The 27,989-nt window shown below is 49.9% G+C and overlaps 1 protein-coding gene across 3 annotated transcripts in view; it reads right to left on the bottom strand.

Moving 5' to 3' along the window:
* The window catches only part of LRRC49 (leucine rich repeat containing 49), a 1,030,711-nt gene that overhangs the window by 25,227 nt on the left and 977,495 nt on the right, over positions 1-27,989 (bottom strand). For all 3 annotated transcript variants that reach the window (XM_078684608.1, XM_078684609.1, XM_078684610.1), the window contains one exon: positions 17,226-17,379. In XM_078684608.1, coding sequence (XP_078540734.1) covers positions 17,226-17,379 — 154 coding nt within the window. The remainder of the gene's footprint in view (positions 1-17,225; positions 17,380-27,989) is intronic.

Raw genomic sequence — 27,989 nt, 5'->3', positions numbered from 1 at the left:
TCAAGCTGCCTTAGAGGAGTGATGAGGGTAGGGGGCTTTGTAGCGGGAGTGGTCGTGCTGCAGTCGGCTATTTTGCTAATGCTCAGCTTGGTGATCTGGGGCACTTTACTTTTTCCTGGGTTAATGTTGGCAAATGCAGGGGGTGGTAGTCTAAACCTCTCCTGCTGCTATCTTCTCTAGCAGGTATGCAGGGGGTGGTGGTCTGCTCCTCTCCTTCTGCTAAGGAGATCCTGAGAGAGGGCGTCTTTTGTTGTTACAATCAGTCAAAGTTGGCGGCCATTTTAGGGTCAGGCGGCCTTAGACAAAGAATGGAGAGGGGGGTTTAACCTCCCAGGAGGCTTTCTTGGTCCTGTCACCTAATTTAGACCCCTAAGGGGATCGTGTACAGGTCAGCAAGTTATTAGTGCAAATTGGTCGTTTATAGCCCTATAAAGCGCCGAGTTAGCCGGTACTGTTGACGGGTGGTGGCCATCTTGAGGACAGGCGTCCCGGGTTTGTTGGAGCAAGACGGAGGTCGGGAGCAACTTTCGGCAAAACTGTGTAATCAACTGGACACGATTGAACAGGGGCGGTCTCCTCATTTAGAGAGTATGTCGATCTGCTGGCTGGATCGGGATACCGTCCTTCGCAGTTCCTTACATCCCGCCGAGTTTCCAGGACCAGACCAGGGCTTCTCCCGCTTTAGGTAAGAGAAGGGTGGTAGCGCCTATCTTGTTCAAGGGCTACGTGTAGGGAGGGATGTGTGCTCCGGTGTGAACTGATAGCCTGTTCAGCCGATTCGTCCTCACCCTGTTTGTGGGGACTCCTGTGGTAGCTTCTTCTCGGTGCGGATCACCACCCTTTGAGCCGGGCCGAGGAGTGGGGCTCCAGGGGTTACTCCGGTTCGTCGGGGGACAATCCGGGGTTGATCCGGGATCAACGGGGGACCAGCTAAGGGGACTTTAGCGGAGGCTCTACAGGGGTCTAGAGAGAGTCTCCTTTGAGTGAGCTCGATTTCGTGAATAAGAACAAACTCAGCCCGCATAAGAAATGCATCAAGTGTTTCTACAACCCCTGGACCCCCAGCCCCCTTGCGATTGCTCTTGCTCATAACTGGTAGCTATCAATGAAATACATATGCTAACAATAAAATATCTAGAGTGCAACAGTTAATGTTAAAGTTCGGAAACCACTGACCAAGTCCTTGGAGACACTGGACAACCAAAGAAAGAGGGGTGGCCCTGCCCTGCCTCCTCCTCCTGGCTTCAACGGGCCCGCCCTTCACCCGGGCATGCCAGCGCGCGTCCCGTGCTGCGGGAGCCCTAGTGCAAATTTAAAGTGCCTCCTGGCGCTTTATCGTGACGCGTGATGACAGGCCCCACAGGGGACGGTGGGGGATGTAGTCCCCGGCGCCCGCGTCGAGGATCAGCATAGTGCAGCAAGAGACCACAACCGGCGTTGCAGTCCCCCTCGGACAGAGCAGAGCTGGTGAGTACGTCCAGTAGCAGTGGCAGCAGCTTTGATAAAGGGATCCGCGCTGCAGGAGCCCTAGTGCAAATATAAAGCGCCTCCTGGCGCTTTATCGTGACACGTGATGATAGGCGCCAGAGGGGACGCGGGGGGATGTGGTCCCCGGCTCGCGCAGAGTGCAGCAAGAGACCACAACCGGCGTTGCAGTTTCAAAAACACAACTTCTGTGCTTCTGGTTGTAAAATATACGAAGTCCCGAATTTTAGTTAATGCATTTACAAATGGGACTTGAATTCAATTATTAGACTTTCATTTGTTTATTAAACCCATATCACAAGTGTATAATTAGAGGCATGAGGAGGAAAACACAATGAACCAATGCCACAAGATGGAGGCAGCTACAAGCAAGTTAAGATCACACAATTCTTACTCGAGCATCATGTTCCAACGTATAAGCCACGCTTAGCAGGGAACAGTTTATTACCTTGATATCTAAAGTGCAGAAATGTATACAGTGCGTTACTCAGAAGAGTTCTCATAAGCACTTTATAGGTCACGGCGTGAAACATGGGTAGGTGCAAACGAGAGTCGGAGCAGCAGCCCTACTCCAACGCCTTGCGAGAGGATAGCTTGCAGATGTGCACACCGTACCATCCTCATAAACAGCTCCAGAACTCTGACCTTGAAACATTATATTTTCATGCATCAGTCCTGTTATCTTTCTCGCACTCTGCACTGTGACTGAAAGTGACTTCAAGCAGTGGGCTGATCCAATCTAGACAAAAGGATGTGTGTCCAAGTCCAGTCCCTTTGATTCATTGGGTACTTCTTGAAACATTAGTTCATGTCTTGCATCCTCCCTACATCATATTGAGATTTTATAGGGTGATAAAAAGAACCAAATGCTTTCCAGCTGTCCCTAGTATTGTCAGTGATCCTAAATGGCTACTCGCATCTATTCTCTTCATATTCAGCCACATCAGCCAAGTGTTATTTATTTATATAACATGATCAAAAGGCTGAAGTACTTTTCAAGTTTCGGTTTGTTCAATTCAATTCAAATTTTTATTGTGATCTATTAAAATCATACAATGTAAAATCATCAATTGCACAACCATGATAAAAGCAATGCTTCAGTTTCAAGGATCAATGAAAGCATGAGCAGGAACGTAGACTACTGTAAAAAAATAAAAAATAAGTAATGTGGGCCAATTTGATTGCTCCATACTACATATCTACAATTCATATTATTATATATAAAAGGACAATTATACCCAATAAGATCATTAGTTTTAAAATCCGATTTTTGTCATTCATATATATTTAGTTATATATGCAAGTTTCGGTTTGTGGCATTACACTATCATTTATGTCGGAGGCACGTTGAGCATTGTGAGGGTAGACACTATATTAGCTCTATTAATGACAGATCCTTTTAACGCGACATGAAAGTTGCACACACAGACTGGTGGTGCAGGAACAAGCGTACCTGCGTTCACCTACGTTCATCAGTACTGATTTTTGCTTAGAAGCACATTTAAAATGTAATCAACGCGCACAGTATATATGTACGATTCAATGGGAGCAAGTTAAGATTTCTCTCTCACCCTCTTTCTTACGTTGGAGAGCAAGATGATACAATAGTTATTGTGTCATTTTAGAGATTTCCTACTGAAAATCTGCACTTTATAATAAAAAAAGTGACTCTTTAAAGCAGCCATTTACATTTTAGTAAGTAATACATTCATACATATATATATATATATATATATATATATATATATATATATATACCGATGTGGATTTGGTAGTCTTCATGTAGAGAGATGAGACACGAAGCAGCATTATTTAAAAAACTTGCTTACTAGTGAAACGTAGTTCAGATCAGACAGGTAGTTTTATTGATAACAATTTGTGGCATACGTTGCAGATGGCCTGAAAGACATTTTTTTTTAGAGAAACGGCATGCAGGTGTAGTGCTTAACAAACCAAAATGACATCCATACAGAACGTTGCAGAGAACTTCCGTTTTCACAACTAGATTGAGTGAAAATAAACAAAATAAAGCAACACTAAAGTACATCGGATCAAGGGTACAAGTTATGGAAAAAGTAAAATAACAATTAACATTCAATAGAAAAAGGCACGCTAAAATGAATGGCAAACCAAAAACAAAGCAAAGTACAGTCAGCAAAAATATTGTTTAAATGTGTATCACTAGACAATAGAAAAAAACAAATCGCCCTAATAAAAATGAATGCTTAATATAAACAGACAACCAACCAAATATATATCAAATGAAAGGAAATAGTAACACTTTCTTCAAATTCACAGACAACAAAATACAGAAAAGAGTGAAAACCAACACTAATACAAATTAATTGTAAAAATAAATTTTTAAAAAGTAACACTAAAAATCAATGTAAAAACTAGAACCAAAAACTATTTTCAGGGAAAAATAATGAAAAAATAATAACGTTAAAAATTCATGAAAAAAACACCCAAAAAAGGTGGACAAATAATCAAAAGATATCTAAGTGAAATGGATTAGTCAGGCCGACACCTACACATCTTCTGTAACACTCATAGATATGGTGGGGATACCACCAGCAAATTACCTTACTTCTGCACGTTATGGTGTGGAAGAACCCTAGCAAGATTTCAGCTCCAAGAGGTCAGAAACCCTGGCCAACTGAGCTGGATAAAGCATCTTCTTTCTGTGCTGTCTAATTCAGGCTCTGCAGCTTGAAGGTCGACCCAAATCAGATTATGGTTCTCTAGCACTCTTTTTAAAAAAAAAAATAAAGACAGTTTTCCTTTTACTTATTTTTTAGAAATCTGAAGGCCAGACCTCCAATGGCCAGACCTCTATCTGCAAAATATTGCCTGGGTGTTCCTTATCAGGACTTCAATCCAATACAGTCAATCCTCACCAGACTAACAGACATAGTCCGTTTTAGAATTAAAACACTTCTATTTGACTGGACATTAAGCAAATGTTATTGCATCCTTCAAATGTTATTAGCCCTGGAATCATAGCTACCAGGGGAAGAAAGACTTCAGAAGGTACGCTGTTTCTCCACTGCATACAACGACTCTGTATGGAGGCAGTCGCGCAATGGATGATTGACAATTCATTGAGGCTAAATGGTGAAAAGACGGAGATCCTTTTGTTCGGCGAGAAGGAAGATATCTGGTCGCCGGAATGGTGGCCCGCATCTCTGGGGACCTGCCCGGGTCCAACCCTAGTAGCACGAAACCTGGGGGTCATGATCGATCCGGCCCTTGACATGGGTCACCAAGTCAATAGGACCATCTCCACCTGTTGGGGCATTATTAAGATCTTGCGTAAAATCAAGCACTATCTGTCCGTTCAAGCCAGGCAACGAACTGTGGTATCACTGATAGGTTCTCGGCTTGATTATTGCAAAGCCCTATACGCTGGAGCCAATAAATGCTTGCTGCAAAGACTTCAAACCGTGCAAAACGCCGCGCCGAAGTTTGTACTCGACCTACCCAGGAGGTCATCAGCAACTTTCGCCAGGAAATCCTTGCACTGGCTTCCAATTGATGCCAGGATTTCCTTTAAAGTTCTTTGTTTGGTCTATGGAGCCTTGAACAGAAAACAGACTGGAGGAGTAAAAGATCTTTTGATTCCCTATGCCCCCTCTAGAAATCTTCGCTCGTCGAACAAGTTTTTTCTATCAGTCCCCCGAGTTCGAAGGGCCAAGTGGGGAGGTAGAGCCTTTTCCAGCCTTGCTCCTAGATGGTGGAATATTGTACCCCAGGAAATTAGGACTCTGCCTTCAATACAAACTTTCAGAAAGGCCCTGAAGACATGGCTCTTTGTCAAAGCTTACCCCTAGTTCTTTGGTTTTGCCTTTTATGGTCCTTTTTGTAGGCGCCTTGATGCCTTCGGGCAAAGTATGCGCGTTATAAGTTTTATTTCATTTCATTTTCATTTTCATTTCAGTTATCTCTGGGAAATAACCACAAGAGATTGTCTGATTATCATTATCGAGCAAATCCTTCCAGGAAGAGAAATAAAGTAGTTAGTCTGGCAAATATCAAGTATCTTCTCCACAGGTATTTATGAAAAGTCTTGCTTGTCCTCCCTTCTTCAAGTCTCAATTACTGAAAGGTGATGTGTAGTCGTCTTATATCAATAAACTAGACAATGCCAAAATAATTCCAATGCTAGATATTCTAATTTTAAGGCAAAGTGAACTAATCAACAGCCTGTAGAAGTTAAGTTCCAGCTATCTACATCCGACAAATTGTGCATTATGGAGAGAAGTTTCTAAATAACAAAAGGCCTTTCATCATTAAAAACACATGTGCATGGAACAGGGACTTCCCACCACTCTTCCAATCAAGAAGTCCCATAGAGCCTGCTTTAATGAATAGACCTGTAAGGGAATGGTGATTAACACTCCTTGCCAGGAGAACTAATCATTTATCGACTTCATTCTGTCCCTGCCCTTTGCGCCACGGAAAATCTGTCAATGGCAAGATGCTAACAGATTTTTTCTATACTCATTGTGATAAACTACTTGGCAATACTACTAGCAAACAAGATATTATCTGCTGATTTTCAGCCTAATCTACTGAACAATAAAATGTTTGCCTAATGTACACATTATGTAGTGTTAACTGAATCAGCCGCTGCTGTATTATTCAACAGAGCCTTTTAGTGAGTAAAGGTAAAAAACAAGCTACTTACCTGTACACTGTGGTTCTCCAGTATTGATTTCTTTTATAGATTCACATGCTTGAATCTTCCCCGTCGTCAGGGTGGAAGTCCCACGGTAACAGTTAGAAATAGTAGTACTGAATACATTACATAGACCTCCATAGGGAGAAAATTCATTTGACCTCATTTTATAACATCCAAAGTTCAGCCAATCACAGCAGAGACCTCAGAGTATCCCTCTCCACAGAGCCACCACACCTCAGATTTCGAGCACAAGTGTGCAAATATATATTACTCTGAGGTAGAATGGTGAGCCTACCCGGGGAGGAGGGCGGGTCGCATGTGAATCTATAAAAGATATCAATACTGGAGAACAACAGTGTACAGCTAAGTAACTTGTTTTTTCTCCAGTGATGTATCTGTTATAGATTCACATGCTTGAATCCGATTAAAGAGCAGTATATCTATATATGAATAGAAACAACAATGAAGGCGGGAAGGCGAGCAATCCCACCATGACAGTATCAGAAAATCATACATATATCAAATCAGAATTCTCTTAATACAAGAATAAATAACAAACAAAAAAGATTACAAGAATACTCACCATAAGTAGATAAAGAAACCAAGATGGCTAAAAGTCTCCTACCTTAGGCAAAGAGATGACGAAGAGTCACTTGACCCACAGCTCAATCTGCCTTCCGCCATCCATCTAGGCAGCAATGCTTTGTGAACATGTGCGTCCTCGCCCACATTGCTGCCCTGCAAATGTCAGGGAGAGAAGCCTCTGCCAACAGGGCTAAAGTAGTTGCGACCTTTCTCGTCAAAAGGATGTCATAGCAGAAAACAATAGTTGAAGTGACCCAGCGAGCAATACTGGTCCTAGTTAGGGCGAGTCCCTTCCTGGGTGCAGAGTAAGAAACCATCAGCTGAGAAATTTTACGAAAGGATTATGTCCTTTGCAGGTAAAATTTCAAACAGAGTTTGATGTCCAGAGAACTGAGAGGTTTTTCCGCCATCGTGGTCGGATTTGGAAAAAATGTAGGCAGAATTATAGGCTTGTTGAGGTGATAAGATGATGGTACTTTAGGTATGAAAGAAGGATTTGTACGCACAATAACCCTATCGAACAAGTTACTTACCTTCGGTAACGATATATCTGTAAGAAACAGTAGTTAGTATTAGATTCCTTACCTTAGAATATCCCCAGGCGTCAGTCTGGATCCGGAAACTTTTGCGTAGCAGTACCCCTGCGTGTCGGTAGGCGTCGTCTGCAGGCGTCCCCTGCGGCTCCGCGTCCGTCGTCGGCGTTGTGCGCCGTGATGACGTCGCTGGAGTATATAGACGCCGCCTCCGCGCGCTGACGTCAGTTCTTTGTACATAGCTTTTCCGCGCCAGAACACGCAGAGCCATGTGAGAACCAACACTGGTGCCATTTGAAACTAGGGCCCTGAAAGGGATGTCCTTAACCCTAGGTATCAGTTCGCAGAACGGGGAGGATGGGCGGGGCGGTAAGGAATCTAATACTAACTACTGTTTCTTACAGATATATCGTTACCGAAGGTAAGTAACTTGTTCATCTGAAAGGAACAGGTTAGTATTAGATTCCTTACCTTAGAATAGATACCCCAGCAATACCAACCCCGGTGGTGGGTCTGCGAACCAATACAATCCTACACCAGAAAGTCCTGGAGGACCGAACGGCCAAAGAAGCCATCCCTCCGGACTTGACTGTCCAGGCAGTAGTGCCTCGCAAAGGTGTGCAGCGAGGCCCACGTAGCCGCCTGGCAAATGTCCTGCAAAGGGACTCCCCGGCCCAGGGCAGTAGTAGCCGCCGTGGCCCGAGTGGAATGGGCCCTCAGCCCAACAGGAGGCTCCTTCCGAGCCAAAGAGTAGCACGCTTTGATGCACAGAACGACCCACCGAGAGATGGTCCGTTTATGTACCGCCCGTCCCTTCTTCGCACCCACGTAGCCAACAAACAGTTGGTCATCCACCCGGAACTGGCGTGTGCGATCCATATCAAATGAAAGCGCACGTTTTGGGTCCAGACGATGGAGCCGCTCTTCATCCTTTGAAGGATGCGGAGGCGGGAAGAAGGAGGGTAAGGTGATGCACTGCTCGATGTGAAAAGGAGAGACTACTTTGGGCAGGAAAGAAGGTCTAGTTCTCAGAACCACCTTGTCTGGATGAATTGACATGAAAGGAGGTTTGACAGAAAGAGCCTGGAGCTCACTCACTCTCCTGGCAGAGGTGATGGCAACCAGGAAGGCCGTCTTTAAAGTCAGGAGACGGAGAGGACAGGAATGAAGTGGCTCAAAGGGAGCGCACATCAAGAAGGTTAGAACCAGGTTCAAGTCCCACTGAGGCATCACGAACGGAACAGGTGGATACATGTGCATGATGCCCTTCAAGAATCTCGTTACAATAGGGGACTTGAACAAAGAAGGTTGATCAGGCAGCCTTAGAAAGGCCGAAAGGGCAGAAAGGTAGCCCTTGATAGTGCCCAGAGCAGAGCCCTGCTGGGCAAGAGAGAGAAGAAAGAGGAGAACCTCGGAAAGAGGGGCAGAGAGAGGGTCCACAGCCTTTGCTGTGCACCATGCCACAAATCTGTTCCACCGGCAGGCGTATACCGACTTTGTAGAGGGACGCCTGGCTGCCAGAATCACATCACAAACCTCAGGAGGCAAGTCAAATGGCCTCAACTGTCGCCGCTCAATCTCCACGCATGGAGGTGGAGACTGGACAGGTTCGGGTGGAGGACCGTCCCCTGCTGCTGCGACAGAAGGTCCTCCCGAAGGGGCAGGCGGATCGAGGGACCGACTGACATGCTGAGTAGCTCGGGATACCAGTACCTTCGAGCCCAGTCCGGAGCCACAAGGATAACTTGGGCCCGGTCGCGCCTGATCTTCTTCAGCACTCTGGGCAGAAGTGGTATAGGCGGAAAGGCGTACAACAGGCCGCAGCTCCACTCGCGCCGAAAGGCGTCGCCGTGCGAGTGCCGCCTTGGAAACTCCAACGCGCAGAACTGATGACATTGCGCGTTCTCTTCTGTGGCGAATAGATCTAACCAAGGCTCTCCCCATTGCAGAAAGAGGCCTTTCGCCACGTCCGAGTTCAGACGCCATTCGTGATCCACCGAGCACCGACGGCTGAGTTCGTCGGCCCTGGCGTTCAGAGAACCTGCCAGGTGTTGAACCGTCAGAGTCACGCCCTGACGTTCCAGCCATTGCCAGAGACGCAGAGCCTCCTGGCAAAGGGTCCACGACCCCACTCCGCCCTGCTTGTTGCAGTACCACATGGCGGTGGTGTTGTCCGTGAACACCTGCACTACACTCCCGTTGACAAAGGGGAGGAATGCCTTCAGTGCTAGGCGTATCGCCCGCAGCTCCAACATGTTGATGTGGAGCCGGGATTCCGCCGGAGACCAGAGACCTCTGATCTCCGCCTCTCCCAAGTGGCCTCCCCAGCCCTGGAGGGACGCGTCCGTCACAACCACGTGCTCCGGTTGGGGAAGGGAGAGGCATCTGCCTCTGACCCAATCGCGGTCCGTAAGCCACCACTGCAACTGGCTCGCAGTGCCCTCCGAGATCAGCACATGGTCGGATAGGTTGCCTTGATGCTGGGCCCAGTGAAACTTCAGGTCCCACTGCAGAGCCCGCATCCGCCACCGGGCGTGATGCACCAGAAGGATGCAGGAAGCCATCAGCCCCAGTAGCCGCAGCGTCAACCTGACCGAAATCCGGGATAACGGCTGAAAGATGGGAATCAAAGCCTGTATATCCCGGATCCGCCGTTCCGGAGGATAAACCCGAAACTGCGCCGAGTCGAGAACCGCTCCGATGAAAAGGAGCTTTTGAGAGGGACACAGGTGTGATTTCGGCACATTGATGGAAAACCCCAGCTCGTGCAGGAGGTCTGCCGTCATCTGAAGGTGGTGGACGACTGTCTGGGGCGAGCCCGCCTTCAACAACCAGTCGTCGAGGTAGGGGAAGACTGAAACCCCTAACCGGCGCAGATGAGCTGCGACCACCGCCATCACTTTCGTGAACACCCGTGGGGCGCTGGTAAGGCCGAATGGGAGCACGATAAACTGAAAGTGCTCGTGGCCGACCGTGAACCGCAGGTAACGCCGGTGGGCCGGCAGAACGGGGATGTGAAAATACGGATCCTGCAAGTCCAACGCCACCATCCAGTCTTGTGGGTCTAGAGCAGCCAAGACCTGAGCCAAAGTCAACATCTTGAACTTCTCCTTCCAGAGGAAGCCGTTGACGTTCCGTAGATCCAAGATAGGACGGAGGCCCCCCTTGTCCTTCTTGGGTACCAGAAAGTAGTGGGAATAGCAACCACGCCCTACTTCTGGCCCAGGAACGCGCTCGATGGCCCCCTTGGCCAAGAGGGCCGTAACTTCCTCCTGCAGAAGTGTCAAGTGGTCCCCCGACACACGGTGGTTCTGCGGTGGCATGGCTGGAGGAGAGGTCTCGAAGGGGAGGGAGTAGCCCCTTCGGACGAGCTGCAGCACCCACCTGTCCGATGTGATAGAGCGCCAGCGGGAGTGGTGATGGCGAACCCTGCCACCCACTGGCGTCACATGGGCCTGAAAGCACGGACTAGGAGGATTTGGAGGCTGATGCTGCGGGGGGAGGTGTGGTCTGACCTCGCCGTTGTCCCAGACCGCCTCCACGGCGGAATCCACGGCCGCCACCGCGTTGAGAAGTGTTCTGCGGTGCGTGGCTGGCAGCACGTGTGGGACCGCCCCTTCCGTGGCCACGAAAGGAGCGAAACGAACCCGTTTGCTGGCGCTGGGTCGAGAGACCCAAGGACTTGGCCGTGACCCTGGAGTCCTTGAAGCGCTCCAGCGTGTGGTCCGCCTTGTCGCCAAACAGGCGACTGCCATCGAACGGCATGTCCATCAAAGTATTTTGGACATCTGCCGAAAAGTTGGCGGATCTCAGCCAGGCGTGGCGACGAATCGCCACCGTCGTGGACATCGCTCTGCCCAGCGAGTCGGTCGTATCAAGACCACACCTGATGGAGTATCTTGCTGCATCTCGGCCTTCAATCATAGCCTTGCCGAGCTTTGCCCGTACCTCCTGCGGGCATTCTGGCAGCAATTCCGCGACCGTATCCCACAGAGAGTGGGTGTAGCGGCCCAAGAGGCATGCGGTGTTGCAAGACCGCAGTCCCAGACTCAGGGACGAGAAGACCTTCTTTCCATATTGGTCGTACCTCTTGGATTCCCGGTCGGGCGAGGCCGACGGGAATGCGGTCTGGGAGGTCGAGGCCTGGATCACCAGACTCTCAGGGGTGGGATGGGTGGACAGGAACTTGGGGTCGTCCGGACACAGACGGTGGCGTCTGGCCACGTTCCTATCAACAGGCGAACCTGAAGTGGGCCTGGACCACGTGCCCAAAAGAACGTCTGTCAAGGCTTCGTTGAACGGCAGCAGAGGCTCCTGTGGGCATGACTGCGGTTTGAAGACCTCAGTGAGGATGTTAGGCCTCAAGACCGCGACGGGGAGCTCAAGGTGTAAGGCCTTGGCAGCCCTTATCAACACCACTGAATAAGCAGCCCCAGCCTCCGAAGCCACAGTAGGAGGCGAGACAAAACCAGGGTTAGGAGAGTCGTCCAGACCACTGGCGTCACCCAAATCACCTGTCCAGTCCACATTGTACTGACACTCACGTGACAGAGGGTCCTCAGACCCCTCCCAAACCTCTCCGTATTCTACATCTTCCCCATATTCGGAGTCAACAATGTAGACCGGCTCTTCGGGGTCCACAGGCCCCATCGGCGTCGGACTCGGCGTCGAGCGACGCCGGTCCGACTCCGCGTCCGGAGTCGGAGAGGTCATGGGGACGACGCCGCCCGGAGCCGGCCCCGGAGCACCGGTGCCGCGCGGTGGTGGCGTCGGAGCACCGGCGCCGCGCGGGGGCGGCGTCGGGGGCAACCCCGATGGAATCGGCGCCGGAGAGGCCGGTAGACCAGCCGGCGTCGACCCTGAGGGTCCCTGCGGCGCCGGGGTCGGAGCCGTCGGCGGCGTCGGAGCCGGAGCACCCGACGGCGTCGAGGCAGGAACACCCGAACCGCTAGGACCCCCGGACGGGAGCACAGGGCCCGAAGGCGCCGTAGGCCCCGTCGGAGGAGACAGTGCCCTCATGGCCATAAGGAACTCCTCTATCTCCTCACGCGACGCGCCTTGCCCAGGGACCGCAGGGTATGGAGCAGGCCGCGCCGGCGACTCACGCGGAGAGCTGGGGTGGGGCCACCCGAACCCCCGGCCGCATCGCGCGCGCGTCGGGGGGAGTCGGGGGTACGATGACGACGCCCCGACTTCTTGTGTCTCCTACCTGAGGAACCAGAGGAATGGTGATGACTTCCGGAGCGCTCGTGATGGCTCCGCGACCGCTCCCTCGACCGCTCCCTCGACCTCCGGCCGGACCGGGACCGCTCTCGACGTGGGTCCGACACCCGCAGTTCGAGTAGCTTGCGGGACCGCTCCTGCCTAGCTTTACTCGTCAGGGCCCGGCAATCGACACAGTCGTCCACGGCGTGGTCGGGGCCCAGACACCGGAGGCAGAGTCGGTAATGATCCGTGACCGACATGGTGCGGTCACAACCGTCACAGTTCTTAAAACCGGGCATCCTACCGGCACCGTAACAAGTATTATCAAGATTCAAAAACTTTGGTCAAAGACCGGAGTACTGCACTTCTCGGATCTGCGCTAACTGGCGCGGAAAAAAGAAGAACTGACGTCAGCGCGCGGAGGCGGCGTCTATATACTCCAGCGACGTCATCACGGCGCACGACGCCGACGACGGACGCGGAGCCGCAGGGGACGCCTGCAGACGACGCCTACCGACGCGCAGGGGTACTGCTACGCAAAAGTTTCCGGATCCAGACTGACGCCTGGGGATATTCTAAGGTAAGGAATCTAATACTAACCTGTTTCTTTCAGATTGCTAAAAATTGAAGAAATGGTTCCTTTGAATAAAAAGCCTGAAACTCGCTGATACATCTGGCTGACGTAATGGCCAAGAGAAAGACCACCTTCCAGGACAGAAATTTTAAGTCACATTTGTGTATGGATTCAAATGGGGGACGCATTTGTTGTGATAAGACCATATTTAGTTGCATAGCACTGGAGGAGATTTCACTGGTGGGTAGGTCCTAAATAGGCCTTTTAGAAATTATTTTATAAGTCTATGAGACCACAATGAAGATTGATCCATATGTTGTCTGTATCTAGAAATTGCAACAAGGTGGATCTTAATTGACGATTGTGAGAGCCTCGCCTTAGCTTGGTGTAAGAGATATGGTAACACTTGCTCCGGTGTGGATGAAAGAGGATATAGAGAATGAGCGCTACACCACTCACAGAACCTTTTCTATTTTGCAGATTAAGATTTGAGCGTGGAAGGAGTTCGAAAATTTTGTAAAATTGCTTTTCAATCATTGGGTATGTTCAAACTCTCAAATTCAAAGTAGTGAGGAGCCAAGCTGATAAGTGAAGAGAAGGGTTTTGCAGATGAATCATTTGCCCCTTGTCCATGTAAGAAAGGTCCTCCTTTGGAGGAAGGAGAATCGGAGTGCACTCTGATAGGCGAAGAAGCTCTGTGTACCAAAATTGCCTTGCCCACGCGGAAGCAATAAGAATTATTCGGCATGGCTCCTGTTTTGTTTTTTGGAGAACTTGAGGAATTAGAGAAAACGGGGGAAGGCGTAGACAAATTTTCCTGTCCAAGAGAGCAGAAAAGCGTCTCCCACGATCACGGCTGAGGAGTCCTGATTGCGTAAAAGGTGCACTTTTTGTTTAGGTACGTAGCAAATAGATCTAACGTTAGAAAGCCTAAAGACTGGAAGACTATCTGTAACATCTGGTCGTTGAGCACCCATTTGTGGCACCGTTTTGGCACCCTGCTGGGAGAGTCGGCCCACTGATTGTGGATTCCTGGTACATGCTTCACACTAGTGATATTTGGTTGAGGAGAAGCCATTCCCAAATCTCTTGTGCTTGAAGAGAAAGAGCATGAGATCTCGTGCCATCCTGTTTCTGGAGATAAAAGATCCGGACCAGACCTGGAGATACTCAAATCCGAGGCAAGAATGCTCTTAACACCGCTCTTAACTTTGGAAGGTGTATATGGCCTTTCGATTCCTGTTTGGACCATTTTCCGTGCACTTGAAAGTCTTGGAGGTGAGCCCCCCAACCCTCCATGGACGCATCCAACGTCATCACAAACTGAGGAGTTGAGTGAATGAAGGACAGGCCCTGAGTCAAGTTTTTCTCGATCTTCCACCAAGACATTGCAGCTTTCATAGCTGTCGAGATCTGAATCATGTAGTTTGATGACCCCTTGGACTGAACCCATTGAGTTTCCAGTTGCTCCTGCGGTGGGCGCATACGAAGGCGGCGATTGGGAATTCGTTGAATGCATAGGTTTGTACTTGCTGACAGAAACGGATAATTTTGGTAATAGAAGTCGTGTCATTCCCTGGAGACGCAAGACCCTTTCGAGAGTTGGAAAAGCTTTGCCGAGATTTGTATCGATGCGAGCTCCTAGGAAAGTCAGAGAATTGGAAGGAATGAGAGAGTACTTTTCCAGATTGAGGCGGAGACCCAGAGACTGGAAGAGATTCCAGCAAGTTTGAGTAGAGTTCCTGGCTGCCTGAAATGAAGGAGCTGTTACTAACCAATCATTCAGGTAGGTGAATACCTGGTGACCTGAGAGTCTCAGAAAGGCAGCTATTGGTGTCATGCATTTGGTGAGGACTCTGGGAGTCGACTTCAAACCGAAGGGAAGCACTCTGAACTTTTAATGGCATCCCTTCCCTTCGAACCTGAGATATCTTTGATGCTTGGGGTGAATGGGGATGTGAAAATAAGCATAGAGAAGATCAAGACATGACAGATAATCCCCTTTTTCCATAACAAGAAGGATGTCCTTCAGAGACAACATCTTGAAAAAGATTGTTTTTTGATGAATATGTTAAGTAACCGGAGGTCCAAGACCTGCCTCCATTTTCCTGTCTTCTTTAAGATTAAGAAAAAGTATAACTGGCATGGGTAGATCAAAGCGCCTCGAGGCACAGTCTAAAAGGTCATGAAAGCTCCCGATGTCAGCAGGGGGAGAGTCTGCAGGAGGAGGAATAGGAGATGACAGTGTGGGAACCACATAATCATCCCATTCGTCCTGGGTGTCAACATCAGAGTGTATCTCTCCTTCCTTTATCTGTTGTTGGTCCACATTCTGTGATTCATCAGGAATAATGTTAGGAGGCAAAACCTTTTCCCTCGTGGGTCTAGGACTCATCTGTCCTGCGTGCTCCACCGGGGCCTGCCGAGGCGGTGGAGGATGTTGCGGAGCATGTGCATCTGGAAAGCATCTATAGTAGTATTTAGCATGTGACGTAAGTCCATTACTAATGACACTGGATCGTTAATGAATGGTTCCCTAAAATGGTGAGGATACTCTTCCTCATAGGGATAATGCTTTTGGAAAGATTCTGGCTGCTGAACGGTAGCCGAGTCAGTGAAAGAGTACTCACCTGCAAGGGATGAGGATGGATTATTATCCTCTATGTCCTCATCATCATCAAAGTCCTTAAATTTGACTTTTAGCTGGGAATGACTATATGAGGGCCAAACTTGCTGTCACCCTCAGATGCCTGGAAGTCAAATAAACGTGTAGGTGGTAGCGAGACATTTTTGAATAGTCCTGACCTTTAGAAAGTCCCAAATGGATTTTTTCTACCGTCGACGGTGTCGACGCTGACACCACAACTCTCAACAGAAAGGAAGACAACGTCATAGAAGGAGGTGTCGAAGGAGGTGTCGAAGACGGAGAAATTCTCGTCGACAGAGGAAGGCTCGTCGACGAAGGTCTTGTCACCGGAGATGGTCTCATCGATGGTGACGCCGTAGCCAGGGTTAACTGCGGGCCGGTCGACACAGCGGCCGTCAACGTAGTGACCATCGATGTTGTCGCCATCACTGTAGCAGCTGTCGACGGCGAATTAATTACCTCAGGTCTAACAGGAATAGCTCATGTCGACGACGCCGTCGACAGACGAGAAAAAAGATCTCTCACAGGTGTTAAAGAAGCGGAAACTGGAGCAGAAGATGTTTTTAGAGTTCCTTCAGTCTGCTTTCTGTAGCGTTTCTCTTCAGATCTTTCCTGCTCCTGTGATTTTGATCTCTTGGAGTCCCCTTGGTGAGAAGAGGAGCTCCCTTCTTTCTTTTTCCTGGAGGAAGAGTGGGGCTTTTCCTCAGTCTCAGAGCCAGATTCAGAAACTGCCTTTTTCTTCTGGAGCCAAAGGAGCAGAATTCTTTCCCTATCCTTGAGGGTTTTGACTGAAAAGGTGTGGCAGTATTTGCATTCCCTGGTCAGGGTAGAGGCAATAGAGACATTGCTTGTGGGGATCATCTGAGAAAAGTATGGATTTGCCATAAGACTTACAGGGCCTAAACAACCCTTTTTTATCTGGCATTAAGAAAGTCACAGAAAGAAATACCTTGAGCTGAAAGCTGCAAGTCAAAAGTAGAAAAAGCCAACTGTCACTCAGCAGAGCTGAGAGAGACTCCCACTCACACGAAGTGCGGTAAGAAATCTGAGGGGTGGTGGCTCTGTGGAGAGGGTTACTTTGAGGTCTCCGCAGTGATTGGCTGAACTTTGGATGTTATAAAATGGGGTTGATAGAGTGCTCAATTGAATTTTTTCTCTATGGAGGTCTATGTCATGTATTCAGTACTACTGTTACCGTGGGACTCCCACCATGATAACGGGGAAGATTCAAACACGTGAATCTATAAAAGATACAATACTGGAGAACAAATTACATTTTCCCAACCAACCTATATTCTTCTTTAACAGTACCAGCATTATGTAGAGCTACAGAAGATTTAAACATAGGACATTGTCTCCACTTACATACTGCAACAACAGGGATGGAATTGATAGTTATGATATTTTTAAACAAAGATAGAATAGCTGACACTTCGCCAAACAGAAATTTAGCTAATATATTAAACATTGTAAAACATACATATAGAAACATAATGAATTATGCGATCATGTTACCTCTAGCTTCTCTGTTAGGATATCTTTTCTCGTGTAATTCATTATCTCCCTTCCTTCATTTTCCCCTATCACCTTTTTGCTGGGAATGCTTTCTTCACCTGAAACTGCAGCTTTTCTGCCTTTACTTTCAGGAAGATTACAGAACTGTTTCTTCCTGAAGACAGACAAAAAAATCAAAAAATATAGATTGTAAAGAATGTTAATTATACATTAACCATTTTTAATATTCATGCTTTCACATTTTAACTTAAAAAACATGCAGGTTATAGTACTATGCACCACAAGGAGTAGTTTCTGTCCTGTAACTCCAGTTCTGTAGTAGGGGTATCTCTGTTATAGTCATAATCTAGGGAATAGTCCCACTCATGTGCGTGGACCCCGGCAATCAAAAATAATCTCTTAAGTTGTCAAAAAATGCAGAACTGCAAAGACACTTAATATAGAATTTAAAGACAAATAATGCAGCCTATATCCACAGGCTACACTGTCCAGTACTTCAACTAGAAATTCCACCAAAAACAACCACACCAACAGCACAGCCTGCCCAGTTTCTTCTACAGAAAAACTTGCCTCTACCAGTAAAAGCCTCTGGAATGATAGAGAAGAAGGCATGGACAGACAAGCCCCATAGGCTGCCATTATGTGGCTTAAATAGGATACTGTGCCTTTAAGAGAACTTTCCAGAACTTCTCCCAGTATCCCAGAATGCATAGCAGGTCCCATTTACTTTCAGTTCTTTTTGAAGGCGTAAAACGCCAGACCTGTAGCATTCATGAAATGAAAATCTTTCTCCACCGGGGAGGAGGGCGGGCGCTTATGACTATAACAGAGATACCCCTACTACAGAACTGGAGTTACAGGACAGAAACTACTCCTTCTGTAGTAGGGGATCTCTGTGCATAGTCATAATCTAGTGAATAGAATGGCAAGCCCATCCCCACACCAAAGCGGCGGTGGAGAAAAAAGAAATAACACCACTATTGTGCGAACAGATTTCGCAGCGAAGCCTGCCCAACCTGAGCGTCTGCCCTGGCATCAGTGTCCAGGCAGTAATGTTTAGCAAAGGTATGAACCGACTTCCAAGTGGCCGCCTTGTAGATTTCTGCAATTGGAACATTACGGAGCAAAGCAGTCGTGGCAGCTTTGCCCCTGGTGGAATGAGCCTTAGGTTTACCCCCTAAGGTCTTATTAGCTTTTTGGTAACACAGCTGTATGCAGGACACAATCCACCTAGAGATGGACTGCTTCGAGGTCGCAAGACCCGTCCTGACCGATCCATAATTGATAAACAATTGGTCTGACCTACGAATATCTTTGGTTTTATCCAGATAAAATGTCAACACCCTCCTAACATCCAGGGAATGTAAGGACCTTTCCGCTGGAGATGAAGGATTGTGAAAAAACGTAGGCAAAGTTATCGTCTGGTTGACATGAAAATCAGAAATAACCTTGGGAAGAAATTTAGGGTGAGTACGCATAACAACCTTAGCAGCATGAAATACAGTATAAGGTTCTTGGCAACACAACGCCTGAATTTCACTCACCCTGCGGGCTGATGTAATGTCCACGAGGAACGCCGCCTTCCAGGACAGGTGCTGCAACGAAGCCTTATGAATAGGTTCAAAAGGCTCCTTCATCTATCTGGACAGCCCCACATTCAATTCCCATGAAGGCGAAGGAAGCCTGACAGGAGGGAATACTTTCTTCAAGCCTTCCAGAAAATCTTTGATCACAGGGATCTGGAAGAAGGAAGTCTGTGAAGGGCATTTCCTGTAGGCAGTCAATGAAACAGATGAACCTTAATGGAATGAACATTAAGGCCAGACTGCGCCAAATGTAGAAGGTAAGGAAGAATGACATCCTCCTTGCACGTCGTCGGGTCATAGTTCTTGGACTTGCACCAGATACAGAACCTCTTCCACTTGTAAGTATAGGAAGTCAGAGTGGAAGGTCGTTTAGACTCCTTCAGTATGTCCATACAATCTTCGGGCAGATTCAAATGGCCATATTGCACTATCTCAGAAGCCATGCAGCCAAACTCAAAGACGAGAGGTTGGGGTGCAGCATCTGTCCCCCGAACTTCGTGAGAAGGTCCGGCCTGCACGGCAGCCGCATGTGAGGAAGGAGAGACCGGTGAAGCAGGTCCGTGAACCACCACTGCCTGGGCCATTCCGGAGCAATAAGTATCATCCGCGCCCTGGACCGGGCCAACTTGATGAGTACTGCCGGATTCAGGGGAATGGGTGGAAAAGCGTACAGAAAGCTGTTCGACCAGTCGATCCATAGCGCATTCCCCAGCGTCCCCCGCTGGTAGTACCTGGAGGCGAAGTCTCGCCATTTGCTGTTTTCGGCGGTGGCGAACAGATCTACGTCTGGAGTCCCCCACCTTGCGAAGACTTCTCCTAGTACTTCGTCGTTTATGACCCATTCGTGGTTTTCCTGGATCAGTCTGCTCAGTGCGTCCGCCTGAACATTTTGCACACCCGGCAGATGGGTAGCCGTTATCGTCAGTCCTCTGGCCAGAAGCCAATGCCAGATCGCCTGCGCCTCCTGAGACAGGGTGCGCGATCTCGAACACCCCTGCTTGTTGAGGTAATACATCGTGGTCATATTGTCCATCTGTACAAGCAGCGAGGTGGTCTGAAAGGATGGATGAAAGGCCTTCAGTGCCAAGTGAACAGCTCTGAGTTCCAGGAAATTGATGTGATACGTGGCCTCCATCGGGGACCACGTTCCCTGAATCTGTAAGTCTCCGGAGTGCGCCCCCCATCCTTGGAGAGTAGCATCCGTCACGACAGTCTGAGTGGGAATATCCTTGTTGAAAGGGACTCCTCTGAGGGGATTCTCCGCTGAACACCACCACTTCAGAGACTGAAGAGCATGCAGAGTCTTATCTTGTCGTCCCAAGATCCTTTCCTCTGATCCCACTGGTCCTCCAAGCACTCCTGCAACGGTCTCATGTGCAGCCGTGCGTGTGGCGTTAGGAAGATACAAGAGGCCATCGATCCCAGTATAGAGGACACCGTTCTCACTGTTGTAGATGGAGTGGTCATAAGAGCCTGAGCCTTCCGAAGGAGTGATAACCGCCTCTCCTCCGAAGGAGACACGCTTGCTGACAGCGTATTGATGGAGGCTCCCAAGTACTGTATGCACTGGACCGGAGTCGAGACAGACTTGGACATGTTGATGTGCAACCCCAGCTTGTTCAAGAGAACGCACGTCTTCTGGAAGTGGGCTTGCGCTTCCGAGAAGGAGGAGGCCTTGATCAACCAATCGTCCAGGTACGGATAGACGAACACCTTGTACTTTCTCAGGTGCGCTGCTACCACCGCCATGCACTTCGAGAATGTTCTCGGCGCAGACTTCAGTCCGAATGGCAGTACTGTATATTGATAATGATTGGCGCCGACTTGGAATCGCAGGAACTTCCTGTGTTTGTGTGCAATGGGCACATGGAAGTACGCATCTTGCAGGTCTATAGCACATAGCCAGTCCCCCTGTTGCAACTGAGGATAAATCTGATGCAACGACAGCATGCAAAACTTTTCTCTGCGAATCCACTTGTTTGCCTGTCGCAAGTCCAGAATGGGCCTGAACTCGTTCTTGCCTTCTTGCGAACCAGAAAGAACCGGGAGTACAGACCTCGTCCTCTTTGAGACCGAGGTACGTCTTCTATCGCCCTTTTCCTTAACAGGATATCGGCCTCCACCTGGAGCTCGCGCAGCTGAAACTGTGAGCTGACCGGTGGAATTGCTGGAGGCGGGCTGGTGAACCGAAGACTGTATCCATTGCAAACAATATTCAGCACCCACTTGTCCTGAGTAATTTTTCTCCACTCTGCCAGAAAAAATTGAACGCTTCCCCCCACCGGAGTGGGTAACGGATGTAGGGGAAGTAAGCGCTCAGGGCCTAGACCCGGCCGGGCCTTTAGTCGCTGTTGCCGACTGTTGGCCGCCTCTTCCTCTCTGGCGCTTCTGGAACGGCCTTCGGAACTGCTGCTGTTGTTGCTGCTGTTGCTGTCCCGAAGCCTGGCCACGCCCTCTGCCCTGTCCACCGAACTTTCTCTGGAACGGGCGGTACGATTTCTTGGTATCCTTTGGCTTTTCCAGGCCCACCGCCGTGAGCGTTTCGGCCTCCACCTTCATGCGGGCCATTTCGTCATTGGCGTGTTTTCCAAACAGGGTTTCGCCGGAGAATGGTAGATTGGCAACCCTTTGTTGTGCGTCAGGTTTTAGTGACATGAGGCGGAGCCAAGCGTGTCTTCGCTGGTTAATCCCATGGCATAAGCCATGCGCCGCCAGTAAGGAAGAATCGGCTGCAGCACTGATGACCTGATTCGCCACCAGCATACCCTTATTCAACACCTCCTGGAAATCTTCTCTCTTGTCGCGAGGCAGGAGTTCCACAAACTGCTGGAGAGATTCCCAGAGGGCTCGGTCATACCGCCCCAACAGGCCCGTGGCACTCGCAGTCTTCATGGCAGTCGCCGATGTCCCACAAACCTTCCTCCCAGCAGAATCCAGCCATTTTGATTCCTTATCTGGTGGGACCGTCGATGACGGAGTGGTGGCGTGCTGCTTCCGAGCCGCCGTCACTATCACAGAGTCTGGAGGGGGTTCCACCCTTAGAAAAGCCGGATCCAAGTCGGGAGCCCGGTATTTCCTCTGCAGTCTCGAGGGGACCGCCTTAGTCACCGCCGGGGTGAGTAAAAGGTCCATGGCTGGCTCCACCAGGCCCGGTACCAGTGGTAGTAAGGGCCGAGACAGATGTTTCTGGTGAAGCGTCTCGAATATCACCGAGGTCTTGGGCGTGGGCACTGTCAATGAAATGCCCAACTTCGCTGCCCTCGTAAAAGGACATCATGGAAGGACACCAGATCGTCAACCGGTGACACTCTTGTCCCCGGTGACTCCGACAACGTCTGAGAATAGTCCCTGGTCCCCGAGGACCTCGTCTGTGAGCGAGTCCTGCGCCCCCTGAGGTGTCGTCTTGACCGTGTGGATGACCTGTTGCGCAATCGCTCCCTTCTCCTGGAGCGAGATCGCGATCTTCCAGCACGTGGACGTTCCGCAGGCCTCTGTGGAGGCGACTTCCTTGGCCTATCCTGGTGTAGAGGTTTTGGAGTCCCCTTAGGCAGCGTAGGTAGCGGAGGCAGAGACACCGATCTCAGAGGAGGAAAAGGCATATCCGACCAAGGAGCAGGCCCACGTGGCGGAAGTGGCTGCCCTGCGGGAGGAAGTGGCGGAAGAGGAGGATTGATGGGAGGATCCTCTCGAGGCAAAGGGGGAGGAGGGGTCTTAGGCCGCGGTGATGTATAAACCACCGTGTACACCGAGCCCGGTGACTTCTTCGGGGGAGGGGACTGCGGCTCAGCCCCTCCAGTAGGTGACCGCCGTCTCCGGCGTCCTCCACCCGACCCGGCGTGACTTCTGGCGTCAGAAATCCTTCTGCGCCGCTTAGGAGAGCTGGAAAGCCTCGAAGACGCCGACCTCTTTCTTCTCGACGTCGAGCGTCGCTTCTTCGGTGTCGAACGTCGCCTCCGCAACTCCAGCGTAGAACGCCGCCTCCGCGACGTCGAGCGCTTCTTCCTCGACGCCGACCTTCGCTTCCGCGACGTCGAGCGTGCAGTCCTCGACGATGAGCGTCGATGCCTCCTCGGCGCCGACCGTTTGCCCGAGGTCCTCGACGTCGAGGAGCCCCTCGACGCCGACCGATCACTCGACGGCGACCGGCGGTGTCGCTTCGACGGCGAGCGCCGGTGCCTGTCAGTCCTTCTTCGACGTCAATGTCTCGACGCTGACGTCGATGACGAAGACGCCGTCGACGGTGACTTCGACGGCGGCCTACCCAGGCCTTTCGACGTCGACTTCTCACGCCGTCTCGACCCGGAGCCCCGGGGAGATGGGGAACACACCGTCGTCATCCCTCTCGACGTCGTCGTTGAAGCAATCGACGTCGACGGAGACCGGGACCGTTTGCTAGGTTTCTTGCCTCTGGGGAGCCCCCCAGAGGCCTCAGCAGAGGCAGAGGGAGCCTTCCAAGACTCACCTGCAGCCTGCAGCCGTCTCTCCTCTAGGCCTTGAAGCCTAATCTTCAGCCTGTCCCTCAGGGTCCTTGATGAAAAGGTCTGGCAGATGTCACAATCTTCAGGGACATGTGCTTCAGGGAGACAGAGGATGCAGACATCGTGTGGATCAGTCTTGGCCTTCTTCCTTCCACATGCTGGGCACTTGTCGAATAGAGCAGGCATTTTAGAGCCCTAAAAAGCCTGAACAAACACACAGGAGAACTGAAAGTAAATGGGACCTGCTATGCATTCTGGGCTACTGGGAGAAGTTCTGGAAAGTTCTCTTAAAGGCACAGTATCCTATTTAAGCCACATAATGGCAGCCTATGGGGCTTGTCTGTCCATGCCTTCTTCTCTATCATTCCAGAGGCTTTTACTGGTAGAGGCAAGTTTTTCTGTAGAAGAAACTGGGCAGGCTGTGCTGTTGGTGTGGTTGTTTTTGGTGGAATTTCTAGTTGAAGTACTGGACAGTGTAGCCTGTGGATATAGGCTGCATTATTTGTCTTTAAATTCTCTCTTAAGTGTCTTTGCAGTTCTGCATTTTTTGACAACTTAAGAGATTATTTTTGATTTCCGGGGTCCACGCACATGAGCGGGACTATTCACTAGATTATGACTATACACAGAGATCCCCTACTACAGAATATCTGTTTGTAAACACTGCTCAATCCTTATACTCTCAAGCACATCAGATCATTGTGGATAAAGGAGAAGCAATTTGATGACTTGTACTACATTTCTTAGAATAGTAACAGCATCGAATCTCCCATGTCATGCAGTAGCTGAGAGAAAAACTGAATTCCTGAAACGCATGCAGCCTGGCATACAACGTCATACTTGCTGGTATGAAATAGTTCAGTGTCCTTTGGAACAAAAGGTCTTAAGAAAGAACAGGCACATCACAACCATCCTCCGTGAGTGTGGCACAATGATGATAGTCTTCTAGGTGCAGCCAGATGGCTGGACATGGGACTGGTGTCTAAACTCACCTAGTCAAAACAGAAGCCTCTGCCACCCAAAATAATCTAAAAGATTCTTATGCCCTGACTACATCTAAATAAGTGATGGGCAGAGTCACATCGCTGGGCTTCCAGATTAATGTTGTTATGATGTGAGCGCCTTTCAGGGTGTGTTTTTTAGCACAGGTGCTAGATACCATCTTACAGCTTATTCTGACTGGTATTAATTTATGTGGCATTTGTACAGCACAAACCTACTTAAATGGAAGCAGAGCTCTGTACAGGATCAAAGGGAAAGATACAGTACATGACTGGAGAGGAACATGGCTCCTGAGAATGGCGGTGGATGGTTCCTTTGTTGTATAGCATTTTCGAAGAGGTGTCTCATCAGCTCTTTCCAAAATTTGAGGCTGTCATGATGGATATATGTATGCTATTTCACATACTGGAAGCTTAAAGAAAGGTCTGCTGCCTTGTCTTTTTTGGAGCTTCTTCCTCTCCAGTCTCATGGTGCTCTTGTTGCGGGTGCATCAAGTACCACCAGAGGAGAAGAGCCTTCAGCCACAGAGGTAGTGGCTTTGAAATTAATGTAGCTGTTTTTGAAGATGGTGTGGACTGGCACGGTGAGCTAGTGGAGTTCCATTTGGTTTGGGGTTATGTGGTCACATTTCTTCAGGTCACTGATGAGGTGACCTACTGCATGTAGGATGCTCTTTAGGGGGAACAGCATGGAGCAAGGCATTGTCACCATCAAGATCCAAGAGTATAAGGCCTTTCTGTGAACAACGGTTTCATTTTCTTATGTAGAGATTCATGGTATAAAGTTGTCTTGGTTTGCATTTTGGATGTTGTAGCCTGTGAGAATAAGGCATTCTAGGACTTGCAACAATGTTGGGCTGAACCATATTTCTGTACTGAGTTCATCAAGCTTGAGTAAAGGTCAGCAATGTGAGGAGCCAATGCAAAGTGTGCATTAATGAGTATGGATGGAGTGTGCATTCAGCAGTTTGAGGGTGTCTGGTGGTTGGTGAGTCTAAACTAATCCCTATTAATTTGCGCAAAATTCTGAAGAATGAGATGCCGGGTTGAAATCTCATGGTAATATAAAGTACACCATGGATGATAACCCTGATCAGACTCATGCAAGGGGTAAAAAGCTAAAGTAAAATCTAGCATTGGAGCCCTCATATTGCAGTAAATAATTAGGTACTGGTATCCTGCCAAGGCAACATCTGGAAAGCTTGAAGAAGAAACAGCATACATTGTGAGGAAAGGTAGCATCATCTGTGATAATCATGAACACATATTCTGATTGTAGTAGATCAGCAGAAGGACAATATAACATGGGGTGATATAGAGCAAGTGCAGCAGGAAGGATTCTGTAGAATATAAGACCGACCTGTAAAATTCAAAAACAGAATAAGGGATTTTGAATCAATTGTGAGCATGTAGTAAAGAGCTAATTCCTGGAGTACTTGTATTACATGCATCTAAAATATCTAGAAGATTTAAACATTAAAAAATACCTGAGGTAAGATTGCTAATTATGTTATCTAATTGGGGGGGCGTGGCTTGGCCGGCTGCAAGATGGCCGCACACTGAGTGAGCTCTGCCGGCCAAGCTTGCTAATCCGTTATCATCCTGCAGAAAACGTATCCTTTGCTGCTCGTCGACGCCGATTTTGGGACCCCCATGAAGCAGGGCACAGATTGATAGCTGTATCACTCACCAACTCCATTGTGCTGCGGAGATCTGCTGCCCAGTGTGGACGCTGGGCCTGGCGTCCCCGGGCCTCGTGGCTCGGCCTTCCTGCCTGCAGAGGCTCTCTGCCTGTGCCCGTGACCACCTTCTGCCCTGGCGGCGAGGAATCCAGTCTCCGCGTGAGTGCGCTGCCCCTCAAGTGTTTGCTGGCGGATTAGGGGGCCCGCGGGCTGTTCCGCTCGGCCCGGAGTGCAGTGCTGTGGGTGCAGATTCTGTGGCGCCTCTCGGATTGCAGGCTACCCACTGCTGGTGTAAGCTCCCGGGCCTGGCGAGGTGAGCGGCAGGCCCCCCGCTGCTCTCCGTCGGCTTTGCCTCTGTTTGGCGGGCACATTCCCCTCCCGCCATCGAACCCTGATGCCTGCTAGGACCCGACTTACTGCTGGGGAAGCGACCAGGCCCAGCCGCTAACCCTTGACAACCCGGTCTCGCCCGGGGTGGCGTCGCGGGGGTCTGAGGTGTCGGTCCTCCCAACTACAACATTGTACTATTTCAGCGGCCGGGCTGCATTAATGTGGTGATCCTTTCGGCGCCCTGACCTCTTTACTACGGGGTGCTGGGGGCCCATCCACGTTTTTTGAGCCACTGTGGAATCGGGCAGCGCCGCACCTCCGGCCCTGTGGGTGTGCTACACATCACGATGACCCTCCCTCTACGCTGCTCCCCGGTGCGGCCCTTCCTGCACCTCGTGGGGTGCCCTCGGTCCCCGGGGCCCCTCTGCTTTAACTCTCTGTGACTGCTGGTCCTATTCCGGCCTCAGTTGGCCCCTTAAGGATTGTGGCGCAAACCTTCTTCAGTGGATGCTGTGTTCTGCCCTGGTGGTGGGAGGGGGAACGTCGCTGACCTCTGCTCTGAGCTGTGTGGTTTGCCCACCTGGCCACACCTCTTTCAGCCCCTGCTCTTGTGACCTCCTGGGCCTGGGGTTCCGCCTCGGTTCCGCCAGACAGGTACCTGTCAGGGTCTCTACCTGCCTGCACCAACTGCCCTCCAACGCTGCGACTCCGTCGGCCTCTCCTTCCTCAGGGGTTCATCGCCTCCTCTACTGATCGGCGGTGGGGGGGTCCGCCCGCGGGCTCTGGTGAGTTGCGGTGAGTTGATCCTGGCTCTACCCTCCTTGCCTCATACTGTCGGCAGCTCGCAGTGGGTGACTCCTGATCCTTCGTCTACGGCTTCCTGCCCTGCGGGGGCCTCTCATCCTTCGATTAGGCCCCTTCAACATGGGGAAAGCGGATCCCAAGTAGCCCAAGATTGCATTTGATCTCTGATGGTCCTCTAGGCAGGACGCTGTGGGGACGGAGGACGCCGGCTCTGCTGCTATCAATGACGGCCCCCCGAGTCGTGAGGATGGCCTCAAGGTGATCATGCTTGATGTTAAGTCTACAGTGACCGGCATCGCAAGTCAGGTGGACCAGCTCTCCGCTCGCCTGGATGCGGTCAAGGCTCGCGTGGACTCCCACGACAACAGACTGCTCCACGTTGAGTGCAGGGTGTCCGATGCCATGGACGCTGCCACTCGGGGCCGCCAAAACCTACTTAAGATGGACAAGATCTTAGCGGCCATCTGGGAAAAGAATGTGGACTTGGAGGCCGCTCCCGCCAGAGTAACCTCCGCATCACGGGACTTCTGGAGTCCACCAACATTTCCAGGATGGAGGACTTTGTGGGGCAGCTTGTCAGAGAACTATTTGGAGACGTCCTATCCCCTGTGTTCATCGTCGAGCGAGCCCACAGGACTTTGGGGCCGCGTCCCGGGCTACCTCCTTGCCCCAAAATCGTCAAAATCTTGAATTACCGCGGCAGGGACGCCATACTCCATGCTGCACTGTGGTAAATAAATAATTAATTACCGGTACTATTTTTCTATACATTAACTAAAACAGATAGCTCAATAAATAAGAGGCAGGATCCGTGATATCTGAGTCAGAATGGCTTTTAATCGGATGGCTCGAGCCTAAAGACCATGATGTGGCATGCAATGGA

This window comes from Lissotriton helveticus, chromosome 3_2 (genome assembly GCF_964261635.1).
Source record: "Lissotriton helveticus chromosome 3_2, aLisHel1.1, whole genome shotgun sequence".
Lineage (NCBI taxonomy): Eukaryota > Metazoa > Chordata > Amphibia > Caudata > Salamandridae > Lissotriton > Lissotriton helveticus.
This window is presented reverse-complemented; position numbering and strand designations above follow the sequence as displayed.